The 11,240-nt window shown below is 49.5% G+C and overlaps 1 protein-coding gene across 1 annotated transcript in view; it reads left to right on the forward strand.

The window, feature by feature from the left end:
* The window catches only part of ANXA2 (annexin A2), a 41,696-nt gene extending 32,342 nt beyond the window's left edge, over positions 1-9,354 (forward strand). Inside the window, exons 6-13 of the mRNA XM_037151039.2 lie at positions 1,652-1,742; positions 2,662-2,741; positions 4,002-4,061; positions 5,671-5,764; positions 6,194-6,289; positions 6,711-6,769; positions 7,835-7,957; positions 8,991-9,354. Of these exons, the coding sequence (XP_037006934.1) occupies positions 1,652-1,742; positions 2,662-2,741; positions 4,002-4,061; positions 5,671-5,764; positions 6,194-6,289; positions 6,711-6,769; positions 7,835-7,957; positions 8,991-9,050 (663 nt within the window). The 3' untranslated portion in view covers positions 9,051-9,354. The remainder of the gene's footprint in view (positions 1-1,651; positions 1,743-2,661; positions 2,742-4,001; positions 4,062-5,670; positions 5,765-6,193; positions 6,290-6,710; positions 6,770-7,834; positions 7,958-8,990) is intronic.
* The last annotated feature ends 1,886 nt before the right edge of the window (positions 9,355-11,240 follow it).

Here is an 11,240-nt window from a genome sequence, read left to right on the forward strand (position 1 = left end):
ATCATTCTATAACATTTGTATTGAATGCTTTGTACACCTTTTGCTAAGAAAAGTAATTTTGGCTTTGCCAGAACCTCTATGATTAAAAGCTCTGTGAGAAGAGCATTGGCTCATAGATTATATTAAGAATAAAATTCAAAATTAACCATTAACCTGAGGCTTAGTTTATATTACACAAACCCCTTTCAGGAGGATATAAACTCTAATAAGTTTAATTAATAGCTGACATACTTTTCATGTGTATCAGTAAGTTTCTTATTGTATTAACACCTTATAATTGATGTACATTTTAAACAGTTGTAATTCTACTTAGTTCAAAGTGAATATTTCCATATTCGGAAAGACAAGTATTAGAGAGTCCTCATTATTAAATCCCGACTTTGATCATGAAGTCAGCTTTGAAATACATGTTTCAGGGAGTCCTTTCAAGCTATCCGGCACGCTCAAAAGTGTGTGTATTAAATTTGAATACATCACCCATCAAATTCTTACTCCTTAATAAAGTGTTGGTGTCTCGGTTTATTTGGCACTTCATTATTTCCCTTTGCTTCCCTAAAACGCCTGGAGAGTGCATAGTAATCAAGCAAAAATGGAAATACAAGAATAAAATTTTTAACATTAACCCAATTTTACATTTCAAAGAGCTAAAGCTAAAAATATCATCTTATCTATACCTATCCTTGGCTTAAAAAAAAGAAAACTATAATGATGTTAGCTGCAAACGGCAAAATAAAATCTCTATATTCCTTTATTAGTTTGTGTTTTTTAATTTTTATTAATTGATTTTAGAGAGACAGGAAGGAGGGAGAGAGACAGACAGACAGACATCAGTCTGTTGTTTCACTTACTTATGTACTCACTGGTTGATTCTTTCATGAGCTCTGACTGGGGACTGAAACCACAGCCTTGGCATATCGGGCTGGCACTCCAACCACCTGAGCTACCCAGCCATGGCTATTCCTTTATTTTGAATTACTGAACAGAATTGTTTAATAAAAAGAGTTACTTCCACCCTGGCTGGTGTGACTCAGTAGATTGAGTGCCAGCCTGTGAACCAAAGGGTCACCAGTTTGATTCCCAGTCAGGGCACGTGCCTGGGTTGTAGACTGGATCTCCAGGAGGGGGCGTGTGAGAGGCAACCCCACATTGATGTTTCTCTTCCTCTCTTTCTCCCTCCCTTCCCGTCTCTCTAGAAATAAATAAATAAAATCTTTTTTAAAGTTTTTTTCCCACCTGTTAAAATGGTGGGTGATTGTAGAAATTGAAATATAACGAAAAATGGGAATAAGAAGTTACTCATTTTATAAGCCCATCACTAAAAGGCAAACACTTAATATTTCGGCATCTCTCCACACCCACCCACACATACACCCACACACACACACACACACATACACACGCACACAAATATTTGAGCTCAAACATGTCACTTATACCACTTGATATTCTGGTAAAACGTTTTTTAAAGGAATAAAAAATAACATTAGCTTGTGCTGAGGAATGCAGTGCAGATCCCTCAGCAGGAACCTGGAAGGGAGCGTGCTGACAGACACAGTCCGTGTTGGCCATTTACCGGACTGAGACCAGAGAGAGAAGTAGGGAAACGGCAAGGAGGACTTCCCTGCTGACGTTTCTGATGCCTGGTTCACAGGGGCTGGGGACTGATGAGGACTCTCTCATTGAGATTATCTGCTCAAGGACCAACCAGGAGCTGCAGGAAATTAACAGAGTCTACAAGGAAAGTGAGTAATTCTAGTTCTGTGATGCATTCTCTCTGTCCAGTATCTCTGGCCCCCTTCCTAGCTACTGGGATAGGAGGCCTGATTACATAGGCAGAAATGCCTGCCCTCTGTCCAAGGGTTTGCCATGGTCCGGGTACCTCTCCTTCACCTCCTGATGGCCCAGGTTTTGATTATTATATTCCGGTAGAATGTCTACAAAAGGAAAGACAGGAGAGAAATCAAAATACATTTAAAAGATCTGATGGGAAACGTAGAAAGTATACATGGATTTCATTTATTGGGTGCCATCCGGTCTCTGCTCAAAAAGTTCCCGATTCTGGACTGGATGATTATAGCAACCTATGTGCACCAAGCAGTATAGGAGGCTGTAGGTAGAATAAATGATGCAGCATAAGTGTGTGTGTGTTACTGTGTTTCAGTACAGATGCTATTTTGAATAATACAATGGAAATTCATTCACAAGCACTACTTAATTCTTATTAGTTTTTGCCATTGTGCATTTTCTCAGTCACTGGATAATAAAGCACACCTGTGTCTATGTGTGTGTGTGTGTGTGTGTGTGTGTGTGTGTGTGTGTGTGTGTAGCCTTTCAGATGTTTTGAGGTTCAGAATGAGTATTCATATTCCAGGAGGTTGGGAACCAATATTTTAGCCACGGAGGAGATCACTGATTATAGGTGAGCTTGAGTACCCCTAATCAGATCCAGCTCTGTCTGTCCCTTGTTACTGATGATAACCTGGGCTCTGAGTTAATGAAGGTACAGTTTGTTCTAGGAAATCCACTGGCATTTGGGCAGGTACATCCATGCTGCCACGGCCATTTCTGCTTTTCAGAGGCTTCGTGGACAGGGGGTGGTGGCAGTGTGTGGGTGGCTGGCTGCACAGGCAAGAAGCTGACCCCTACGTTTTGTTTTCCAAGTGTACAAGACTGACCTGGAGAAGGACATTATTTCCGACACATCTGGTGACTTCCGCAAGCTGATGGTTGCTCTCGCCAAGGTTGGTTTCCAGTTTATTTCTTTGTCCTTGCTTCTTCCCAAGGCAAGTCACATCCCTCATTTTATACTTGGAAGCGAATTCACTCAGTCCTCTGTGCCTGCGTCGGAAATGGCAGCTGCATTTTCGACAGTGGGTCTGCACTGTCACTGCGGATGGTTGTCATCTTTGTGTAATAGGATTTCTTATCCAGCAGAACTGTGCAGGCCAGTGGACTCTGGGGACTGGAGGAGTGACAGGTGGCTCTCTGGTCCTGGCCTGGGTTTACGTGCCAGCCCTTCTCATGGGACTTTGGGAAGGTCACTTTGCCTCTGTCACTGGCCTGGGGACCCAGGTCACTGGGTCACAGTGGTCACTGGGGACCCAGTGGGAAGTGACTCCCTTGTTTCTTTCTTTCGTTTTCACTTCTTAGGAGATTTGCCTGTGCAGTCTTTGGCCCGGAGAGGGGCTGGGGAGGGCTTTGTTTGCCAATGTGAGCACATTAATGGGAAGGACAGGCATTTCTCTTCTGAATCCGAGTTCTGACCAGGGCACAGTTTAACGCCCACGTGTCAGAGGAGGGAGTTATTTTCTCCAGGAACCCTGGTAACAGGTGATTGCTTGGCACGCTGCGTCCTGCCCCCGTCACACCTCTGTCACCGGAGCAGCTCCGGGCCGCTGCCCTGCTCTCCTCTTCTGCCTGCCCTGTGCACCGCCACCCACCTATCATTTTGCAGTCCATTTTCACCATTTTAGTCCCCAATCAAAACCCATTTCTGCTACATCAAATCCAAACTTTCTGCTCTCTTAGGAAGTCCTCTGTCCCCTGGTTCTCCCTAACCCGATCTTCCCAGGGTTCCCTCGCCACCTGCTCCAGCTGGGCACACCTCACTCACCCGGGCTGGCAGGTGCTCAGCCTCCCCTGGGCTGCTTCTGCTGCGAGGCTCTCTCCCCCCGCCTGGCACCAGCCCCACCTGACTTGCCCTTCCCGGTGCTCAGCTGACCTCCCGTCCTCGGACGATGCTGACTCCAAGGGGCTTGGCCCAGGGCTGGGCACCGTGGAGCGGGGAGGACGTGGAGCGGGGAGGACGTGAGGCGCAGCCGCCCCTTCACTGCCTCAGGTTCTCCCTCCTCAGCCTTGGCTAGACTTCAACATGAAGAAACAATGTTAAGTGGGTGTTTGTTCAACAAACTAAGTGATGGTTTATAAGAATTGGAGAGAAAAATAACATTGAAAATGTGCAAAGGAGTATATTTGATGTTCTTTTTATTTTCCTTCTGTAGGGTAGAAGAGCAGAGGACGGCTCTGTCATTGACTACGAGCTGATTGACCAGGATGCCCGGGTAAGTACCAAGGCTTTTTGGTGCGAGTTTCTGTTTTGTGATAAGTCTCTGGATAGTTCGTATAGTAACTGTCTGTCCTGTGTGACAAATCACCTCCAGAGATGAACTTTTACCATCACTCAGTTTCTGTGGGTCAGAATTCGGGGAGTGGCTTAGTTGGTTGGTTGTGGCTCAGACAGACAAAATGCTGAGCAGGCGTGTGGCCTCCCGAGGGGCTGGCAGGGTCAGGACGGCCCACCCGCATGACTGTGGGCAGAAGGCCTTGGTGTGTCTCCACACGGGCCCCCATGGGCCTGCCAGAGTGTCTCACAACGTGGCAGCTGGCTTTCCCCCAGTGAGTGATCCCTGGGAGAAAGCCAGGAGGAAGCCAAGTGCTTTGTGACTTGATCTCAGTAGTCACACTGTCACTGCGTCCTACTCTCTTCACTAAAAGTGAGTCACTGTGTCCAGCCCACTGTCTGTGGCAGGGGGAGTAGCCACCGCATTTGGAGGGGAGGAGTGTCAGAGAGCTTGTGGGCTTCGTGTCCGCCTTCTGGGAGCCCTGGCCGTTAGCAGGCGTTCCCCTGCACTGCTGCTGTCGGTGGCAGGATCCACTGTCTGACTTACATAGGCTCTTTGAGGCTTTGAGGGTGTGGAAGCAGCAGTTTCTGCAGGGTGTGATACCGCTGTGCTCACTGTGTGCATTTGGTACAAGGGAACGCCAGCAGAGGAAACAATACGAGAAGGCGGAAGAAGATGGTGAGGGCACAGCAGGGACCGGGAGTGGGAGAGGCAGGGCGGCAGAGGCCCTGCCTTCTTTCCGCCTCTCGCTGGTCCTAGTCCCATAATCCCCGAGAACTGTTTGTTAAGCTGACTCACACCACTGTGAACTCCATACCTTTTCCCAGAGGGTCAGCAGCTGCCTCACGAAGTGTCATAAGAGCTGCAGAACAAAATTTATTTAAATTCATTTTCATTTTAAATTTCACTCTATTTCACGCAGCACCATTAGCAGGTAGTAAAGGCTTTTAGATAAAGTAAAGAAGTGGGGTTTCGCAGCTCCCAGATTGTAGATGATCACGGGTAGAGTGCCCTCCCTTGCACTGGCCTCTCCCATCCCCTCCCCACCATTGTTAGCGGTACTTACAGCCTTTAGATTTCCTTGAAACTGAAAGTGAGGTTGGACTGGCTCCTTTTCCACTCCACCATTTTTCCCGAGTCTCTGGGAAGCTCAGGTGTGGGTACCCGTCCTACAGCTGCCTTTGGTAGATGACCACCAGCCTACTAGCTATTGAAGTGCCAACAAGGAAGGAGGGCTGGATATGCACATGAATGTCTGCCTGTCCTTCCTTATGGGAACGGAAGCTGTCGGTCCTTTCTCGGGTGTTTGAAGAAGGAGATTTGTGCAGCACCGACCTCACAAACAATCCAGTCTCGTGCCACTCGGTCCGAGTCTAAGTAGGACTGCTCTTGATGAAGACCTGAGACCTAAGTAGTACATTTTTGCTCACGACGGCAGTGCAGTCTTCCTTTCTCACTTGGCATTTTGAATGTGTGGGTTGTACGTTTTTTTCCATGATGTTTTTTGTGACTTTGCTGTGTGACCTTTCCTGGTGGGCTGTGCTCGTAGGACCTCTATGACGCTGGAGTGAAGAGGAAAGGCACTGACGTGCCCAAGTGGATCAGCATCATGACTGAGCGGAGCGTGTGCCACCTCCAGAAAGGTGGGTGCCCTGCGGTCCCAGGTCCGCCAGAACGAAGTTCACGCTCCACGTTGCACCCCTGTTGCCTCTCTCCCCCAGTTTGGAGCCTTCTTTCCCCTGACTAGTTCCCGTGGTGTGGTGCTTTAGCTTGGTGCCCCTTTCTGTCTGAGGACCATTTTATTTTGCTCTATTTGTTGAAGTGATAGACTTTGCTGGGTATGATGTGTGTGCTCGGGAGAGGGAGCTGTTCAAACATGGCCCGGGCAGTGGCATTTAGAACAACTGGTGTAGTGTCAGCTCTGGTTTACCATGGCAACCCCTGAGCCCCTAGGATGCTGTGATTGTCCTTTTTTATTTTTTTTAAAAATCATGTTATATAACCGTGTGAGCGATCATTGCCATCTTTGACTAGCAGCTCTGTTACAGTAATTACTCTTTGCTTTTCCTCAGTATTTGAAAGGTACAAGAGCTACAGCCCTTACGACATGTTGGAGAGCATCAAGAAGGAAGTGAAGGGAGACCTGGAAAATGCTTTCCTGAACCTGGGTACGTGAGCGAGGTCCCCGTCCCTGGCGGACATCAGCTTTCTGTGCTGAAGTAGAAGAAACAAATGACCCTTTTGTTAATTCAAGTGTGTGGGGAGGTGTGGCTTCTTCACATGATTTGGGTGGCTTTATAACCTTCCCCGTATAAACGTAGGAAGGGTTTAAGTTGGTGGACGGAGGTTTGCTGAGGAAGAGTGAGAGAAGAGAACCCTCCCCGCCCCCTGGGGTTCTGCAGCCCCCAGGGTTCCCTGGGCTGCAGCCAGGGTGGAGCTGAGTGTTTCAGAAGATCCCTGGTTCTCCCTAGACTCTTCCATTCTGCAGCCCATTCCTGTTGCATCGGGTCATCTGGTTTGTGCCTAGAGCAGGGCCTCATCTCCACTGGTGGACAGAGGGGTGACTGGCCTCTTTTCTTCTCCCCACAGTCCAGTGCATCCAGAACAAGCCCCTGTATTTTGCTGACCGACTCTACGACTCCATGAAGGTAAGGGCAGCCGGCTGTGAGGTCCATGTTTCCGCACGAGTCCTTTCTTCTTTTCTGTGCCAAACTGAGTCTCCTTGCCTAGCGGATGGAGGAGAGAGCCCCACAGTCCAGGTGCAGAGTGCACCAGTCAGCTGTGGTTGCCTTTGACAGGTGAGAAGAGCACAGTGCATCCCCTCTCCCAGCTACTTGAACGTGTGTTGTGCACAGGTGGAAAACGGAGTGTGAGGGGAGGACACGCCAGCCCGGGCTTGGACTCCTCAGGGACTCCCTCCTTTCGCCTCAAGGAAGAAAAGCGAGGAAGGGAGATTCCTAAGCAACCATGACATAATAGACATTATGCAAATTACTTTATTTACCTTAAATAATTACCAAAGAACCTGGGGCTTATTATTTTGTTGCTATTGTGTTTATAGGTGAGGAGACTGGAGCCCAGAAAGCTTCAGCTTCCTTGAGGTTACATACCAGACTTGAACTTGGGTCTGTTGACTCCTAAAACCAGCCCAGCCACTTTCACCTGAATGAAACATCACTTCCCACAGTCCCACCCCATGCTCTGTGTCTCAAGTGTGCTCTCCGGCTTCCGGGCCCTTCCGTGGCCCCCGGGTCAGCCCCTTGCCCACACTGCCTCTCCCCTTCTCTCCTCAGGTTCTGAGTAACGGTGACCCCCTCCTGGCCGCGGCTGGTCTGAGGCTCTGCAAGGAGACTCAGTGGCCCCTAGTGCTCATACCTGGTACGATGGCATGGCCTCTCCAGGCCCCTGAGAGCCGGGAACCGTTTGCTACCTGTGGAGCCCGGCACACCTGTTAAACCAAGCCTTGCTGTGCTCAGTGCTCAGCACACGTTCACTGAATGCGCACGTGGGCTGATGTCATCCTGGTGTGTTTCCTGCTCATTGCTCTTCAGGGAGTGGTTTCACGGCTCCGTTGGTGATCTCTCAGTGGGCCGCATCGAGAACCCCGATCAGTTCCGTGTGCCAGGAAACTTACTGCATCGGTTTTAGTTAACACTGAACGTCGATGAATGTTGTCGGTGGGTTGTAACCTGGGACATCGACTTGACTTTCAGGGCAAGGGGACACGCGACAAGGTCCTGATGAGAATCATGATCTCTCGCAGCGAGGTGGACATGTTGAAAATCAGGTCTGAATTTAAGAAGAAGTACGGCAAGTCCCTGTACTATTTCATCCAGGTGAGCCCCCTGCGGTGGCCCCCCAGTGCCCCAGGGGAGGGGTCGTGTTTTCTGGGGAAGAGGGGCTGGTCATCGCATATCAGGGATATGCGATCGCATATCATAAGTGCCATTTATGATTTGCCTGGAATCCTGTGGAATCAGGCACATGTTTTCCTATTTCCCACATCTGTTACTCTACGATGACAATTGGTGTTCTGAGGATGATCCTGTAAGAGCTGCTGACAAGCTCAAGAGACTTAGATCAATTAAATCTTACATTTCATTATATTTCCCTTCCTTGAAAAGCCTGTGATAGGCCTGGCCGCTCTGACTCAGAACGCCGGTCTCTCCCGACAACACCGTCTCTGCGTTGCAGGGACGGAGCATCCCCGTGGGGGGAGGGACTGCACTCACTGTGGGCCCGCTGTGTGTGGTTCAGGCAGGCTTTGCAACCCCCCTTCTAAAGATCCTGGTATTTCCAAAGGCAGGCTCCTGGTTACCCAGGGTGAATTTGACCGGGTTAGCTATGCCCGGGTTCATTGGGCCTAGGTTTAAAGTTTAGCTCCCGTTTAGACTCTCAGTCATTGTGTCTTTTGCGTCTTCACTTCACCAGTTTATTTCCGTGTGACCTCAAGAATCCAGGAAACAGCACAGTGAGACAGGAAAGTCCCCCTCTGCTCTGAAATGGGGAGGAGCAGAGCGAAAGGGGTGGTGTGTGAGGGAAGTCACAGTAGTCAGAGCAAGTCGCTTACCAGGCGAATCCCCAGCACCTCGCATTTGCTCCACCCTTGTAATAACGACCTGATTTGAAAGTCCCCCCCCCCCCCACACTCCCTGAGAGCCCTCTGGTGGCAGTGATGACAATGATGGTGGTGGTGGCGGCGGTTGGGTTGTGGCCTTCCAGGCCTCTGCCAGGGCAGGTCCTGCAGAGTCTTCTCTGTTAATACGGGAGAGGCTCTGTGTGCACTGGCTCTCTCTGCCTGGGTGTTATTGCGAAGTTTGGATCTTTTTCTTGCCATGACATTTCCTTTTCCTCTCTGGCCCTTTATAGCAAGACACCAAGGGTGACTACCAGAAAGCACTGCTATACCTGTGTGGCGGGGACGACTGAGGCCCGAGGCAGCTCGAGTGTCCAGGAGTGGTGCTCCTGTGCTTCCAGCTAACGACTCTAGAGAATCTGCTTGCGACTAATAGCCCCCGTGCTCGTCCCCATGAGGGTGATGTTGGCATTGCTCCTGCCCCACCTTATTTCAGTTGCCCAAGCATTGCCTGGCTTTCCCAGCTAGTCTCTCCTTTTAGCCAAAGAAATGAACATTCCCAGGAGTTGGAAGTTAAATCTATGATGTGAAACACTTTGCCTCTTGTGTACTGTGTCGTAAACAGATGAATAAACTGAATTTTTACTTTAGAACCAATGACTTTGTTGACCTCACTTTAAATTTAGTTGTTTAAACATCAAGCACACCTGAGGGCTGTATGACTCAGAGGGTAAGGCCCTGTCCCTAGAGGAAGAACACTCTAGAACTGAGCTGTTCCATAGGGCGGCCCCTACCCGGATGTGACCATTTACATTTAAATGAAATAAAGATTTCATGTCCTCATACCATCCACATTTCAAACGCTCAGTACCCGCATGTGGTAAGCAGCTAACATGCTGGACAGCGTAGGTGGAGCACGAACATCTCTGTTCTAACAGGAAGTTCTCTGGGCGGCTCTGCATACCCAGGAGTCGATGCTGCCTGTGGGGGAAAGATCCTGGGGCTACCCCTCATCTGCTCATCTTTCTACAGCTACACAAGCTGAAGACAAGCATCACTGGTGGCCTCAAACTAGGAAGAGGCGTGGGGCGGTAGAGTCTGCAAATGTTCCTCGAAGCCATTGGACTTATAAATACCATCCTACCCCAACCTCAGGGACCACCCTCAGTGAGTCAGGCTGCAGTGTTCTTGTAAGGGACATGCAGTGAAAGTGAATTCAGCCCACAGAGAAGACAGTTATTGCTTCTGACTGTTAAGAAAGATGACTCCGGAGAGCATAACATTTGAACTGTGCCCTAAAGTCTAAGGTGAAGGGTTATAGCTGGGAGGAAGCTCTCCACATAAGGTCGTAGGGTTCTGTTAGTGGATAAGAGGTAGTTTATACAACTGGTCTGCGTTTCAGAAGACACGAGGACAGAAGTTACGGTGACAATTATGTCTCCCCCTCTCCCCAGCCAGCCAGGGACCTGCCCTAGAGTGACATGGTTCACTGTCCTTTCACAGATTGACTGCACAATATATGTGTTATTTATGTATTTATGTTCATAGTGTGAAGTGGTTCATAGGCTGCTGGCCCAGGATACTGCAGACAGCTGGCTTACACAGGTCCTTCCTGAAGCACAGGGCGCAGGGCTGGGCAAAGTAGGGGCCGGGGCGGAGGGAGTGGGAGTTGAGCTGACTGTCCCCACCACATTTCCTCCTTTTCAGAGCATACTATGTCAACCACTAATTCTTGACACCTGGTCCATCCTGGGTGAGCATCCTGGGTGACTTTAGACCCCTAAGTGGTTTGCCTGTACCTTCTTCGGCAAGTCCTGGTAAACTCCTTTGGAAAATTCTGTAGTCTGCAGGGACTGGGCAGGTAATGAAAATAACTGAAATAGGCTGGTTGGGCGGAACCAGGAAGTCTGGAGAAACAAGAATGGCTGCCCCACTGCACATTCAAATTCAAGTACAATGAGACTGTGTCGACCAACACAATACACCTGTGGGCCGACCGACCTGGGGTTTTGATCCTTTGGCAAACTTACAATGGAAAGTCAGATGGAGCATGGCTCTTCAGTCACTCGTGCCCCACAGGGTGTCTAAGGCCACTGAGCTAGTCTTTAAAAATTAGGTTATGCAAAAACAGGGCGTTTTCTCCAATGTACCCTTCTAGGCATGTTAGCATTGATGCCCCAAATCCCAAAATATACTTTGGGCAGAGTTCGAGGGCCTGCATAAAAGGCAGGACCTTTCTGTTCAATCCCGAATTGTGTTGAACTCCTGGGGCTGATGGGGCTGGGCAGAGACTGTCAAGAGCCATGTCTCAGAGCAGCGAGTGCTGGGGCTTTGCTCCCGGCCATCACGCAGTGTGTTTTGGCGGCAAGGGGAAGATGGTGGAGGAGAAGGCAGGCCTGTGCTCCTGCTGTGCCCGGGCCGGCCTGGCCACCAGTCTAGCTGGTCGGGACCCTTGGGCAGGCGCGAGGGAAAACCCGACAGGCAGGCTGGGACAAGAAACGCTTTTGGAGGAGCAGCCCAACACTCCCCCGTCTCTCCCCACC

This window comes from Artibeus jamaicensis, unplaced genomic scaffold (assembly GCF_021234435.1).
Source record: "Artibeus jamaicensis isolate MK-2021 breed Jamaican fruit bat unplaced genomic scaffold, CSHL_Jam_final contig_548, whole genome shotgun sequence".
Lineage (NCBI taxonomy): Eukaryota > Metazoa > Chordata > Mammalia > Chiroptera > Phyllostomidae > Artibeus > Artibeus jamaicensis.